Source organism: Hemitrygon akajei, chromosome 6 (genome assembly GCF_048418815.1).
Source record: "Hemitrygon akajei chromosome 6, sHemAka1.3, whole genome shotgun sequence".
In the NCBI taxonomy this organism is placed as follows: domain Eukaryota; kingdom Metazoa; phylum Chordata; class Chondrichthyes; order Myliobatiformes; family Dasyatidae; genus Hemitrygon; species Hemitrygon akajei.
The window spans coordinates 131,400,481-131,417,334 of NC_133129.1; the positions used below are offsets into that span (position 1 = coordinate 131,400,481).

Consider the following 16,854-nt stretch of genomic DNA (forward strand, 5'->3'; position numbering starts at 1 on the left):
GAAGTTAGAGAGAAGGAAAATATGATTGAGGAGCAGAATGTTTCCAAAGGCCAAGTAACATCTTCAGTGGTCGCCTCTGTTGCTAAAGTGGCCCTTGATGCCACGGAGATAGGGCTTTTGAGGAATGTGGTGAGAAACCTTCGAACTGAGCTGACTTGGTGGACGGTTGCTAATGTTTCAGCTGGACGTGATATGCCTGTCACATAACCCAACTCACCTGTAGGACTTAATAAGCAGAGGAATGCTGCTGAAAAGGGTCTTTTGACTGGAGAGACAACCGGTATTTCTGTTATAACTGAGGAGGACATTTCAAGCAAAAATGTGAGTGATAGGAACATTTTCAAAAAGTAAGTCAGTGGTTAATCAAAGAGAGAAGAAAAAATGCAAAATTATGAAGGGACCCAGTAAAGGAGCAGGCTGGCCTCTTGGAGAGAATATGTTCCAATCAGTGTATCAATGGAAAGAGTAAAGTGCATAACACTACTCCTGTAGGTTTGGTGGGGCCAAGTTCTGAAGTATCCATATGAACTGGAGGTACTTATGCTAAAGCCATACTTGACATAGATTCTCAAGTTATTTTACTTCACAGATCCTTTTACAACCGGTATTTAATACATTTACCATTGACGCCACTCAGTGCGTTTGAATTTGGGGGCTTAGTGCTGATGATTACCCGTAAGATGGTTACTTGTCACTGAAACTTGAGTTTTCCAAAGCAGATGTTGGAGTAACTGGGACTTTTCATACACCAGGGTTGGTCTTCCTGGATCTGGTTGAAAAAGATGAAGCTTCCATTCTTATGGGAACAAATACTCCCATTGTGAGAAGGTTCACGGGAATGTACAAGAAGAGAAATTGAGAGAATCTTTTTGAAAATCTTGTCCGTTCACCTGGTGTTCAGAGCTGCTTTTCAGAAGGTACAAGTTCCTCCTAAGCAGGATGATTAGAATAAACAAGGACCTGTGTGGTATACGCAGTTTAAACCTGTCACATTATGTAGTGGAGGAGTAGCTAGAGTGACAGATCACACCCCTTTCCGAGAGAGTCCTTTTCTAAAGAGGTGCGGAGAAGAGCTCAAGAAAAGATGCTCGGAGGACCCCACCCGAAGGGGAAACCCTATTGTAAGAAGTGCTTTGTGCAGGTGAATGGTTCAAAGGAGGAAGTGCCAATATTCCTGAGTTAGCCAGTTCATTTGAAATGGTCTTCGAGGGAGTTCGAACTCTGGCTGGTGTCTTTCACGCAGAACATGGGTTCAGAACCTGGAGTAAAGCATTCCCTCTGCTACTCCAGAAAAGAGCTCCATCGTTATATGCACATTTAGACTGGCTTAACTGTATTGGGCCCTTTTCCCTACGAACTGTTTGTTAAAGTTGAACTATCTGTAAATATACTTCCCCTTTAATTGTTACGCTGGTGTAAGGTCTGTTATTTTCTGGTGAATTATAACTTTGCATTGGCTGCATTTACAAAGCATTCAAAACAATTTTTATTCCCTCATTGGAACATTCCAACTTACCTGTCCTGTTGAACCCAAATCATGCCGACCCCAGATGTATTGTTTATTGAAGGTGGCCCTCCCAATGCTGAGCCATATGGCTGTTATGAACTATGGTGAAAGGGTTACATGTGAATTAGTTTTAATTTTCCAAACTTCCTTCAATTTGGGAAAACTTCCATTTGAGTGGAAACTAGCACATGTAATTCTTTATTTAAGAAGGGAGAGAGAAAGCAGTTATCTTATGATGGCCGCAGGGAGGATATTAAAAGCTATTAATAAAGATGTTACAGAAGGGCACTTGGAAATATTCAAGTAATGAAGTAAACTCAATATGGTTTTGTGAGAAGAAAATCAAGTTTTACCATTTTATTGGTGTTTTCTGAGAAAGTGATACAGGCTATAGATAAAGGGGAAAACAGAAACCATTCTGGGACCTCAATGGGTGGATTAGGAAGTTTGCAGATGATACGAAGGTGGTTGCTGTGGAAAGCACAGAAGACTGCAGATATGGGCAGAGAAATGGCAGATGGAGTTTAACTCGACCAAATGTGAAGTGCTGCACTTTAGGAGATCAAATGGAAAGAGACAATATACAGTTAATTGTAAGATGCATTAAAGCATTGAGATGCAGAGAGATATTGGGGTTCAAGTCCATAACTTCCTGAAAGTGCTACACAGATTGATAGGGTGGTAAATAAGGCATATGACACACTTGCCTTTATTAGTCGAGGAACTGAGTTCAAGGGTTGTGAAGTTATGTTGCAGCTTTATAAAACTCTATTTAAGTGCCATTATAGAAAGTGGTGGGTGCCTGGAATGCACAGCCTAAAGTGGTGGTGTAGACAAGTATGATAGAAGTATTCAAGAGGTTCCTGGATAGGCACGTGAATGTGCAGGAAATAGAAGGATATGGACATTGTGTATGCAGAAAGGATTAGTTTAGTTGGGCATTTGGTTACTAATTTAACTAGTTTGACACATTGTGGCCTGAGCGACCTGTTCCTGTGTTGTACTGGTTTATGTTCTAATAACGATGCTTTCAAACCCACAATTCTGGCCATCAATTGGTACTTGATATGGTGCTCAGAATACATTATACTGACAATATTAATTGTACATTATACAATAATACATTATTGCTGAGCTACACCAACAGCAACCCCAGCCCTAATCCCATAGCTTCTACCTGAATGAATGAGAGAGGCATCATATGTAAGGGAGTATCACCTCCTGCAAGTTCTCTTTTAAGTGAGACATCTTTCTGATTATTACCACTTCTTCATCTTCACTGGGTGTAAATCCAGAAACCCCCTACCCAACAGCAGTGTGGGAGTACCTTCAAAAGAACAGCTACCGTGGTTCAAAAATGCAGCTGAATTTCAGGAATAGGCAATAAATAGTAGTTTTGCCAGCAACAGCCAGGTTTCAAATATGAATATGTACATAATTATTTTTATTCTACAAAGAGCAAGTAAATGTAGCATGAAATTATATATAATGTTGATATAAGTAAACCTCAGTCCAACTTGTAGCCTATTGGATAAATGAGAGATCTTCAGAAATTAACATGAGGCGGGGCACTTGTCTGAAGTTGTAATAAAACAAAAGTGAAATATTTTGAGGATGATGGTCAGAGAATCAGTGTTAGAATGACAAAGCAAGGAAACAAGAACTTCAGCCCAACTTGTGCATGCTAAAGATGTCAAACTAAGATGGTCAGAGTTCCCTACATTTGGTCCATATCCCTCTAAATCTTTCTAACCTATGTAACTGTCTGAATATCTTTTAAATGTCATAATTATACCCACCTCTACCACATCCTCTGCAAATTGTTCCATATACCTACCATTCTCAACGAAAAACTTGCCCCTCAGTCCCTGTTAACCTTGTCCACCCCTCCTCCTGACATTACCTTATAGGCCCTTTGACTTTAGACTCCTTACTAGACTATGACCATCCATTATATCTGTGCCTCTCATGAATTCATAAACATCACATTCATCATTCCAAAGAAGCCAGTCCCTGTCTGTCCTGTTAGTTCTGTCTATCAGACCCTCCAGTCCTAGCAACATTGATGTGAATTGTTTCCACATCCTCTACAGCTTAATCACATTCTTCCTACAGTAGGTAACCAGCACTGTGCACAATATTCCAAGTGTAGTCTCCGTACTGGTTATAGCCAGGGTGGTAATGGGGACAAGCTCCCACTACCTATTAAATGCTCCCTATGACATGCAGCTCTAATAGCTTCTGACAATGAAGCCCAGTTCCTGACCTTCACATGAAACCATTTCTACTGATATGCGAAGGGGCAAAGGAGGGTTACTGGTGCCTTAAAACCCGTCGCTTTGGGCAGATGGGGCTCGTCACCCATGGTTTTCAGCTTGTCTAGGAGAAGGAAAACTCTGTTCTCAAACCTCTACTGCCTTGTGGCTATACCCACTCATGGAGAAGGCTTCAGGAATAAACCCCCGAGGGAAAAACCCGGAGCTGGTGTCCCCAAGTCCTACGTTGAGTTCAATGCTGACTGGCAACTCCTGCGATGCTGCTGGTACCAAACTGCTCTACAGCATTGAAGCCTTTACCATTCATTGTGCATGTCCTGCCCTGCTTTAACTTCCCAAAATGCAAGAATTCACACTGGTCCAAAGTTATTTTACATCTGTCATTCATTGCCCAGTTTCCAAGCTGTTACCCTTGATAAGCTTCTTAATGATCCATAATACCACCGATGTCAGTGTGCTCCACAATCTTACTCTCGCACCACCTACGTTTCAAACAAATCATTTATGTAAGATAAAAAATGGGGACCCAGCACCAATCACTGTGGCACACCACTTGTCACAGGCAATCTGAAAAACAATTCTAACTACTGTTACCAAGTCAATTTTGTATCTAGTCAGCTAGCTTACCCAAAGATTCTATGTAATCTAACTTTCCAAATCAGCCTACCATGTATGCTTATCAAAAGCTTATCAAAAGCTTATCAAAAGCCTTGCCAAAGTTCACATAGATGATTTCTAATGACCCAATATTGCCAATCTTCTTGGTCACTTATTTAAAAAACTCAGTCAAATCCACGAGTCGCATGTTTCCATGCACAAGTCCACACCGACTCTCCCTAATCAGACCTTGCATTTCCAACTGCAGACAGGTCCTATCCCTCATAGAAAATTTGCTCTGGCAATTTTCCTGCCACTGATGTCAGGTTTACTGGCCTATTGTTCTCTGGCTTGTCCTTGCAACCTTTTTTAAATAAAAGCACAATAAGAGACACCCTCCAATCTTCTAGTATTTAGACTAAAAAAGTTATAAAAATCTCTGTCAGGTATCAAGAGTCTCTTCTTTTGCTTCCCGCATCATTCTTGGATACAGTTAGTGAGAAGCTGCAGATGTATAAAAATATATGCAGTTCAAGATCACTAACATCTTTTCATTCATTATTGCAATGAGCCAATGGCTTGAAATGGAAACACACACACACACACATTTCAAGAGACTAGACACCTTCTACCTGTGCATAAATGCCCATTGTTGTGGAGGTAGTAGCCGAGCCTACAGGAACATTTAAAGCTGCCGATCACATTTTGACACCTCTGTTGGCATGGGGACCTGTTTCCCGCACATTCATCAATATCTGCAACACAACCACACACTGGAATTAGACTGAAGAGTGATCATTTAAATACTGTCATTCCTTGTACATTTCACTGAATCACTTCTGAATAAGTATTCCAATAAATAGAAATCACGAACAAGATCTGGATTACTTGAATATGCCTGGATTTTGGGTATTGGTGGTTTAAATACCATATTTTAAAAATAGATTCATAATATAAAAATATATAATAAAAATATCTCATGCTTCATTCTGATGTTTGTAATACTGCTTTCACCTTTGAACAGTGAAAATAAAGACTGCATCTATGATTTTTCATACAACCCCAGGACAACTTTAGCACTTTACAACAAATTTTGAAAATGATGTAATATAGCAAATAGGCACAGAAATCCTTTAACTATTAGCGTAAAAAAAACTTTAGAAACATAGCAAGGTAGGCAGCATCTGTGGAGAGATAAAGAAAGTTAATATTTCAAAGTTCAAAGTACATTTATTATCAATGAACATATACTGGACAATATATATAATGAACGCACAGGAGTACGTTCAGCCAGAGACTCATTCCACCGAGATTCAACATTGAGCATCATAGGAAGTCATTCCTGCCTGTGGCCATCAAACTTTACAACTCCTCCCTCAGAGTGTCAGACACCCTGAGCCAATAGGCTGGTCCTGGACTTATTTCCACTTGGAATAATTTAGTTACTATTATTTAATTATTTATGGTTTTATATTGCTATATTTCTGCACTATTCTTGGTTGGTGCGACAGTAACGAAACCCAATTTCCCTTGGGATCAATAAAGTATGTCTGTCTGTCTGTCTGTTTGTCTGTCTGTCTTCACCATATGCAACCCTGAGATTCATCTTCTTGTGGGCAACCATAGTAACTACAAGAAACACAGTAGAATCAATGTGAGAACACCCCAGCAAGATGGACAACAACCAAGGAGCCAAAAAAACAGACAAACTGTGGAAATAAAAAAAAGAGAAAATATATTAAGTAAGTAATATTGAGGATACGAGATGAGGAATCCTTGAAAATGAATCCATAGGCTGCAGGAGCAATTCAGTGAAGTGGCGAGTGAAGATGAGTGAAGTTATTCCCTCTGATCAAGAGTCTGATAGTTGAAGGGTAATAACTGCTCCTGAACTTGGTGCTAGTCTTGAGGCCCCTGCAACTTCTTCCTAATGGCAGCAGCAAGAAGAGCGCATGGCCTGGATGATGGGGGTCTTTGATGTTGGATGCTGCTTTCCTGCAAGAGTGCCCCATGTAGATGTGCTCAATGGTGGGGAGGGCTTTACCCATGATGGACTATGTCATACTCTTCACTTTTTGTAGGCTTTTCTGTACAAGGGTTTTGCTGTTTCCATACCACACCATGATTCAACAAGTCAATATACTTCCATCACAGTTTGTCAAAGTTTTAGACGACATGCTAGATCTTCACCAACATCTAAGGAAGTAGGGGCTCTGCCAGCTTTCTTGATAATGGCATTTAAAGTTCAAAAGTTCAAAGTATATTTATTATCAAACTATGTATACCGTACTCAACCTTGAGATTATTCTTCTTGCAGACAGACACAAAACAAAGAAACACAACAGAACCCATTTAAAGAAAAAGGAAACACACAAAACCATCAAATGTGCAAAAAGAACGTATCACGTAAACTTCAAAGCGCAAACAAATAACATACAGAACATTAAACCGCAAAATCCCCTGAAGTGAGTCCACAGCCATGAGCTGTGGAGACGAGGTTAGCTGGTCCTGGACCTGATGACCGCAGCCAAAGTTGCCAAGTCAATCAGTTCAGCACTGTGTTGATGGCTGCAGGCCACAGCCGCAGATCCGGTTCTGTGCCGAAGCACCTCGTTCAAACTTCTCAGATGGTAAAGCACATTCGGTGATGAGGACATTAAACATCAAAATGCAGCCAAAATTGAGTCCACACCACCATGAGCCACCAAAGCCATTGAAGCTGGCAGCATGGGACCCTAGCCTCCTGCACCTTGTGCCCGTAGCAGACAGAGGGAGACCGGTCAACCACAGCCAGGCAGCGCTGAACATCTGTTCATCTTCCACTCTCATCCTCACCAATTTTAATCCTGCTCAACACTTCAATCAATGCGATGTAACGGAGCCACCCACAACTTTGCATTCCGCCAAAAGAAATTGACGAAGCCGACCCCAGGGATGGCTGTAGCTGCATTCCACACCAAACCCTGCAGGAGATCACAGAAGTGCCAGATTGTTCAGCCAGGCAGAGAAAAAAAATACTCAAAAGGGAAATTCCAGGCTATAATCACTTTCAGTTCAGAAGAAGCAGCACATCTAAATTAAGGGTTTCCAACTTGGGGCTCACAGACCCCGCTGTTAATGGTAGGGCTCCATGGCATGAAAAAGGTTGGGTACCCCTGTTTTTGATTCTAAAAGAAGTAGAGAATCTCATAGTTCTGTACTCTGTAAGATGTTGTTGTTCATCACCAGACACTTACATGCTGGATCCAGGACAAGTCTCCTGATGCTCTCCACCTCTGATACCCCAGTGAGGATTGGCTCCTGCATCTCCAGATTCCTCCTGCTGAAATCAGTAATCACCTCCTTGGTCTTGCTGACATTAAGTGAGAGGTTGTTGCTGTAGGATCACTCAGCCAGATTCTCAATCTCCCTCCAACATGCTGCTTCATTACTACCTTTGATTTGGCCAATGACAGTGGTGTCATCGGCAAACCTAAATATGGCATTGGAGCTGTGCTTAGCCTCACAGTCATAAGTATAAGGCAAGAAGAGCAGGGGTCTAAGTGCATATCCTTGTGTCACAACTGCGCTGGAGGAGATTGTGGATTGAAGATTGAAGGAGATGTCATTGCCAATCTAAACTGACTGGGCCCTGCAAATGAGGAAATGGAGGATCCACTTGCACAAGGAGGTGTTCAAGCCAACGTCTTGGAGCTTATTGATTAGTTTTCAGGCAATGAAAGTACTGAATGTTACAGTCAGGTTGAAGATTCTGCATCAAAAGTGTGAAAATGTGAATAGAAGTTGATTTTAAATTGCTGAAAGTTGAGGGAAGGTAGATAGGAAAAGAGAAATATTTCTGATAGGGTGGGACAGGTGTGACCAGGTGATTTTAATGTTGTCAGAGCCAACCGGTTTAAGAGGATAGTTAGAGAGAGAGAGAAAATAAAGAAAGGGACACTTTAAAGCTGAGAAATCCAGGCCAAGCTGTTGACAAACCAGAAAAAAAGAGAAAGCCGAGAATACAGAACAGATCACAGTCTTTGTAGTGAGAGAAAAACTGACGTAATTTACAAAGATAATTTACAGCAGAACTGGGCAGGTCAACACAATCAGAAAAACCAAACTATGTGAAGTTCTTGACATTGATATAGAAAGCTACAAGGGGCCTAGGCAGAGATGAGGCACTGTTCCTCAAGCTTATACTGGGCACCACCGGGACTGTGTGGGAGGTCACAGGCAATTTAATCACAATGGAAGCGAATGGGGAATTAACGTGATGAACAAACCTTATACTGCAACGCAGTAGAGAGCAGATAATTGGATTTTAATGCTTTCCCATAAATAGTATCACAAGATGTTTTAGACCTATCTGACAGAATGATGGCGCCGAGTTTGATGGCTCATCTGAAAGTAGACACCTTCAGCAGTACAGAATCACGTTCAAACCATTAGGTGGAACTTGTCCCTACAGCCTTCCAACTCATTACAAACATCTTTCAAAAAGGAGATCCTCCACGGCGAAAGATTTAAAATCCACCTAATTAAAAATATCAGCTACTTATAATATCATTTGATACCTTTTATGTCAGAGAATTGCTAACAAATTTTTATCAGGAAATCAAAATTGGGCTTTTAATTACAAATCAAACCAACGATATATCAAAGTGCTGGAACTTCCTTTGTGTTTCCAAATCATGTCGCAACAGTTAAAGTTTCAGCTGGAATTCATCAGTACAGCCCTCAGGTCAAGAAGCTGAATTATGAATCAAAGACTTGGAGCACAGAACCAGAATTCACCTTCCAAATATTTCATGTTACAGAAATCATTCTCAGTAACATCTGTGATGAAAGAAGGCAATCAAAAGAAACGGTAGAAAACATGGCCTCTAAATTTCTTAAACTAAGGAGTCAATTTTGCATGAAGAGCTTCTAAATTAGTAACTATTTCCTTTTACTACTGCATTAAAATGAGGGGTCAGAACCAATTTGGAAACACTTTTTCCAATAAATAAGTTAAATGAATCACTCCTATGATCTGTTGTTCTTTCCTCATTGGTCTCTCCTTTTTAAGCTGGCTGCTGTTTTAAAAATTCAAAGTGTACAGGGAAGTGTATTTATGAAAGCATTGGGTTGTATCTCAGAGCCTGTATTTCTAGGCCATGTTAAAGATAATAATTCTGATCAAAAGTTAACTCTGTTTCTCCCTCTAAATGGTGTTTCACCTGATGTGTCTTCTGACATTCTCTGTCATTGGGTTGTATTTCAGAGCTTTTTTTGGATGCATAATAATGCAGATGGTATAAATAATGATGAAATAATGACAGAGACTGGAAGAAGACACATCAGGTGAAACACCATTTAGAGGGAGAAACAGAGTTAACTTTTGATCAGAATTACTATCTTTAACATGGCCTAGAGGTTGCCATCTTCATCTGCTTCATCGGTGATTAGAAATGAGGGTGTTTGTTAATGTACAAACTACACAGTTCTGTCTGTAATCCAGCATTAAATAAAAGGAGACTGTTCACATTCATGCAAGACCGAACACCTTGGGCAGGTAAGAAGCAAGCAACACCTATGCACCAAATAATAGGCAATAATCATTTTCAAAGGCACGACATTCAATGCTTCACACATTGAACTTTATTGCCATCAGTTCCCTTGAATACTGCCATTGACCAAAGCTGCTCAGTACGGTCACTGTGACAACAATAGCAGGAAAGACTCTGAGTGTTCTATGGCGATGAACTTCCTTCCCAATTCCCCAAAGTCATCCACCATCTTCGCAATGTTCAAATCAGGAAAATAATGGAATACCCTCCACTTTGAATAAGACTCAAATTTCATCATCATACAGGAGAAAGCTTCCATGATTGGCTGGCACTCCATACACCACCTAAAACATACTTACACAATACTCTCAACAATTCACTATTTCTTCTTTTCATTCACATTATTGCCACCTAATAGGGCAAGAGCAGCAGGTAAGTCAGAATAACATGATCTCCAAGTCGGACTGGACTAATTTGATAGCATTAGAGGATCAAATTCCAGGAATCCTATACTAAAGAGAACTGCAAGTGTAGCTGCAATGTTCAAGAACTGACTCATCATCAATGACAAGTAAGAAGTGATATTTAATTAGGTTTGGCCATATCACCCATAGCGACACTCCACAATTAAAAAGATATAAAAGGCAATCAACCTGGGCTGCACAAATGTACAATGTAATGCTAACCTAGTGCAAACTGTGTTATTAATATGCCACCAGTCACAAACTAAAACTGATTAGGAGACATTTCGTAGTTTTCAACAACGATATATTTCATCGAGAAATAATGACCCACCAGATGATCCATCTATCACTGGATAAGAATGTTGACACAATGTTCTGGCCTCTAGACACACAGTTCATTAATTGAACATCACTTCCTGGATGTAAGCTTTTTTTTATATCATTTCCTGTGCAGGTTAATTTGGATTTTGATTTGAAGCACACAGTGTAGAAAGACATTTCTATCCCCGCTTTATTTGCCCTTAAAACAGCAGTTTCAGTGAGTCTTAAGCTTCCTTAACATTGGAAAACATTTAGTAGATATTTTTGACAATACATTTATCATTTATTGCTATTAAGCTATTGTTGACTATTCAATATTGAATTTTTTTTGAAATTGAATGAATGAAATTAATTTATTTAGGTCAGTACAAACATAACAAAAAGCATCATTTACAACAATGATTTTATAACGATGATTGCATAGGACAAAATTATTTGGCGTCAATCACCACATCAAAAACAAAAAAATTCATAATCTTTTAACACAAAATCCAATTCCAAATATCATTTATTTACATTACTCTCATTCATTTTAAATCATGTATTTTATATTTGTTCATTAAATAATTTTTAAAACTTGTTAAATGTAGTGCATGTTTTTAAATTCTCATCACAACTTTTCCATAGATTCACCCCTCTGACTGAAATACAATGATTTTTTTACATTTGTTCTTATCCTTTGTTTTTGAAATATACATGTTCCTCTCAAATCGTGTTGACTTTCTCTCATTTGAAACAAACTTCAGATACTTTGTGGTAACTGTCCATTTTTTACTTTATACATAATTTGTATTATTTTAAAACCTACAAAATCTCTGAATTTTGAAGTGTTTAGTTGAATAAATAGTGGATTGGTTGGCTCATAATAAGTCGACTTATTTACAATTCGTATAACTTTCTTTTGGAGTAGAAAAATTGAGTTTGTATTTGTTTTGTATGTATTTTCTCATAAATCTACACAGTAAGTCATGTATTTAATATGTATTTTACTTAACTTCTTGCAGTTTCACAAGTAAGATCTCATTTAAAACCCCAAAGGAAGCTTTTGTCTCGGGTGATATTTGATAAGGTGTTTACCTCACTGCATAGCTTTATATATCAGTACTGTGAGGACAGTAGAGTGAAAAGATAACTTGCCTTCAAAGGCATCACTTGTGGACTGGAAAAGTGGCTGAACGCCATACGCAACAATGTCAACCTCTGATCTCAGCAATGTCGATCGCCAAGCCCTGAAAGTCAGGTTAGAACATGGCACATCAGTTGCATCTTCAAGACGCTCGAGCACAACCACAATTAGCATAGCTGCAATATGGGCCCACGCCAGTGATGCAGCAGCAAGAATGAGAACAGAGTATGCTAAGTGCAAAGTCAAAATGCAAATGTAGAAAGCTCGTACAGACATGGAGAGAGCATGTGTAGAGGCTACATTGAGTGCACTCAAGGAGGAGTGTGAAGCTAAGATTGCTTTAGCCGAGGCAAAGTTGTATGAAGCAGCTGCTGACTTAGACTGCAGTGAGTCTAGAGCCAGAATCAGTCGTGCTTTGCCATGACAACAGCCAATGCACCTTACTAAAGCTATCATACACTGCACTGAGTGTAAGTGAACAGGACGTATCTGCTCTTCATTCAGGGCTGGCAACTTGAGGTACTACTGGTTCCAGCATACCTGCAGAAGATTATTATAATCTGGCACCTTGCATCGAAGATGAGGTCTTTCTTTGGATCATGAACAAAGAGCTTAGCGAACATGATTCGAAGAGTTGGGTAGCTCCCCTTCCATTTTGCTCTCCATGACAACTAGCAAACAACAGGGAGCAGGAACTAGGTCAACTTATATCCCTCAGTCACACATTCAGAAGAAAACCAAAAATGACAAACATTATGTGGAGTTCGTGGAGACTCTTCAGGAGAAGTCATGTTGTGTTAGCTTCTCCATCAGATCCCAAAAAAAAATTAGTGTTTACCCAACTTTGGTGGTTACCTCTCCCAGAAATCTGCCTGCACAAACATGAATGACTTGATGCATCCTCTTTCATGTGTATTGCTGTTAAAGTGGCATTCCATTAATTCCATGTTGTCCAGTCTTGACCTAGTTCCTGCTCCCTGTTGTTCCGGTAGCCAATTTTTCACCACATGGTCCCGATTCCCAAACCATTGGCATCGACCTTGTAAATCCAGGTAATCTCAGAGCCGGCATGAGTTTTCTTGTTCTTGTCTCTCACATCTGGATATTTTTGTTGGCAGATGTAATATAAGCATGAGGGGTCCAGCTCAAGACCCTGACCAGGCCGTCACCACCAGGGCCTGAACCCCGGACCCCTGTACCATGGAGTCCGGACTGTTCCCAGTGTCTATATACACAGACACAGTATACAATATAATACAACTACTATAAGGAAAATTTAAATTGTCCCATTCAGGCCTAAAATCCCTGTGGAAGAGTTCTTACTCTTGTGGGATATCATCTTTCCTGACAAGCAAGGTCATTCTGCTTGATAGGTGAAACTTGTGGCTGTGAAATGATCTCAGGTTCCAGGGCTTCCTCGGTGGTGGTTGAAGGAGTTGACTCTGAGACTGCAGGAAGTGGTTCTGAGAGCTGTGAACACCTTTCTTCTCCTTTTCTCAGTTTTTCTCTCTGGATCTACTTCAATCTTTACTTCTCTCATGATCTCGATCACAGTCTCGCTCGTTGTTCTGACGTCATTCAGGCTCTTGATCTCATTCCTTTTCATTTTCTTCTTTCTAGGATGTGTATCTAGCTCTTGGGAAGGTGCGTTTAGTTCACTGGAGTATTCTATTCTCTTACTAATCCTTCTGTTGTTCCATTTATGATCTGAACTCTCTTGGTTTCCTCATCCACAACATCATCTCATGAATCCTTTGTTTTCGTATCTCCATTGACTCCTCTCTTTTTGGCCTTCCATTCACCCAGCTGGACTTTGGTCTTTGCACCTTCTTTGAAAAGCAGCTTCTTGCCCCCTAGTTTAAGTTCATTCATGCACACAAGAGCCGAATGCTTGTAACTTTTCTGAAGCTCCTTGAAACCTCTTCCAGCTTAAAACCAAGCCACATTTCGCAAGTAACTGCTTGATTAACAAATTAGAAGTTTTCTCAGATACGTTGCCTGCAAAAACTGTTGCAGTTGGACCACTGGTTTCGTCACTTCCACGATTCCACTGAGTAACATGGTTTTTCCTTTGTTAGAATCAGAATCAGGTTTATTATCACCAGCATGTGTTGTGAAATTTGTTAACTTTGCAGCAGTTCAATGTAATACATAATATAGAAGAAAAAATTATAACATAATAATAATGAATTATAGTATATGTATATTAAATAGATTAAAAATCATGCAAAAATCAGAAATAATATATTTTTAAAAAGTGAGGTAGTGTTCACGGGTTCAATGTCCATTTAGGAATCAGATGGCAGAGTGGAAGAAGCTGTTCCTGAATCACTGAGTATGTGCCTTCAGGTTTCTGTACCTCCTACCTGATAGTAACAGTGAGAAAAGGACATGCTCTGGGTGCTGGAGGTCCTTAATAATGGAAGCTGCCTTTCTGAGACACCGTTCTTTGAAGATGTCCTGGGTACTTCGTAGTCTAGTACCCAAGATGGAGCCGATTAAATTTACAACCCTCTGCAGCTTCTTTTGGTCCTGTACAGTAGCTCCCCCACCCCCTCCCCCATACCAGACAGTAATGCAGCCTGTCAGAATGCTCTCCATGGTACATCTATAGAAGTTTTTGAGTGTATTTGTTGACATACCAAATTTTGTCCAATATGCTTTGCAATCAGAGGCACAGAGGATGGCACCAACATCTTTTCACCCTCTGTTACACAATGGTTCATGGTGTACAGCATGGAGGTGGTAACTTCCTTATTTTGCTTCTAGTTGATTCTATTATAAGGGATGTGGCATGCAAATGGTGGATGGATCTCCACTCAAGTTGTAGTTGTCTCAGCACAATGCGGGCCCTCCTGTTTTTACAACATACAAGCCCAATGTAATGTGTTGGCTGTGGTATTTCACTGCCATTCTCACAGGAGTTATCTTTTCTCCAGTATAAGCTGGATATCTGCAGGCTTTAGTTCAGCATCTTTGACATGCCGTTTATAGTCATTTTATGCAATGACTGAAACAGCTGAGCCAGGGTCCAATTCCGTTTTAGAAAGTGTGTTGCTCCAAAGAAAATAAAAACGCACTGCACTGTTTTTTTTTAACTCAATCGTTTCTCGCTGCACTTTTAAAAAACTTGAATGTCTCACTGTGCTTCAACATTGAGGTAGTCATCTCGGGTTCAATAAAGCTTCTTCATCACCATTATTATGTTTCATAACTCCAAAATATCAAACTATTTAAACGAAAGTCATAGGACCAGGAGAGTAAGTCTAACTTTGTTTTACTTTAATCGAGGCGCACATGTGTTATGTGGTGGTGTGATGACGTGTGCCATTTACGTACTTTTACACGTAATCGTCAATGTGTTATGTAAACAACAAGAATGCTGAATCAACCAATATATTTACAATATTACTTGAATATTACTGGATTATTAAATACACAATGGTGGCAGCAGCAGTGTTCTTCGCTTCAAGATCTCAACGGCTTGAAAATTCCAAGCACCTACACAACAATTCCACTATCTACAATCCAAAAGAGTCAATGGAACCAAGTTCCTACTGATCTCAACCCAGCTGACCATGCCACAAGATGGCGTCGGACTAATCAACTCACACTCTGCTGATAGGTCTCAGCTCAAAACCATCGACTGTGGTGTCCTGCCAAAGATCTCGGCCTGAAACTGTTGACTGTACTCTTTTCCGTAGATGCTGCCTGGCTTGCTGAGTTCCTCCAGCATTTTATTTGTGTTGCTCACACTCAGCTCATGGTTACCTGACCTAGTATTTCTTGCTGATCCCCACCAAGAATGTCATCAATGTCGGTATTTTCAAAGTGAGAATGGTTGAAAGACTGTTTAAGACTAGTCTCTTAGACTTACCTAGTCTAGTCAGGCAAGTTAGACTTGCCAAAGACTTAACAAAATAATCATTTGACATTTTCAGTAATTATGTTTAACATCCTATGGGTGTCAGGTGATGAATATTCTAGAGGCAAAGTTCATTTCCTATGAATGTCACTTCCTGAACATCAGCTTTTTTTTTTAATCATTTCTTATGCAGATTAATTTGTGTTGTGTAGGAAGACATCCATCTCCATCCCCTCTTTACTTGTCCTTGAAACTGCAATATCTGTGAATCTCAAGCTTTTTTAATATTGGTAAACACTGGTAGTAGATATATTTTGAAGGAAGTATTATAATTATCGTTTATTGCTATCAAGCTATTGTATTGTATGCAGCTTTGGTCTCCTTATTTTAGAAAGGATATACTGTACTGACATTGGAGAGGGTTCAGAGAAGATTCACGAGAATGATTCCAGGAATGAAAGGGTTACCACATGAGGAATGTCTGGCAGCTCTTGGGCTGTATTCCCTGGAGTTCAGGAGAACGAGGGGGATCTCATAGAAACATTCCGAATGTCAAAAGGCCTGAACAGATTAGATATGGGGAAGTTATTTCCCATGGTAGGGGAGTCTAGGACAAGAGGGCACAACTTCAGAATTGAAGCATGTCCATTTAGAACAAAGATAATGAGAATTTGCTTTAGTCAGAGGGTGGTAAATCTGTGGAATTTTTTGCCATGAGTGGCTGTGGAGGCCAAGTCACTGGGTGCATTTAAGGCAGAGATAGATAGGTTCGTGATTAGTCAGGGCATCAAAGGGTTTGGGGAGAAGGCAGGGGAGTGGGGATGACTGGAAGAATTGGGATCAGTTTATGATTGAATGGTAGAGCAGACTTGATGGGCTGAATGGCCTACTTCTGCTCCTATATCTTATGGTCTTAAGCTATTGCTGTGCAATGAGTTGACTCTAGTCTACACAGCATAGTAATGGAATATTGCATGTGTGTGTTACCTTAACACCGATCGTGAGAATAATTCATGGTATTAGTACAATATATTCAGGTACATAATGATTCTATATTGAATTTAATTTATTTTACTTAACTTCTTGCCATTTCACAAGTAAGATCTCATTAAAAACCCTGAAGGAAGTTTCCATCTCGGATGATTTTTGAAAATGTGTTTAACT

The 16,854-nt window shown here is 39.9% G+C and overlaps 1 protein-coding gene across 1 annotated transcript in view; it reads right to left on the reverse strand.

Moving 5' to 3' along the window:
* Nucleotides 1–16,854, reverse strand: part of LOC140729473 (kielin/chordin-like protein) — a 354,219-nt gene that overhangs the window by 172,916 nt on the left and 164,449 nt on the right. The window contains exon 9 of the mRNA XM_073049248.1: nucleotides 5,013–5,135. Coding sequence (XP_072905349.1) covers nucleotides 5,013–5,135 — 123 coding nt within the window. The remainder of the gene's footprint in view (nucleotides 1–5,012; nucleotides 5,136–16,854) is intronic.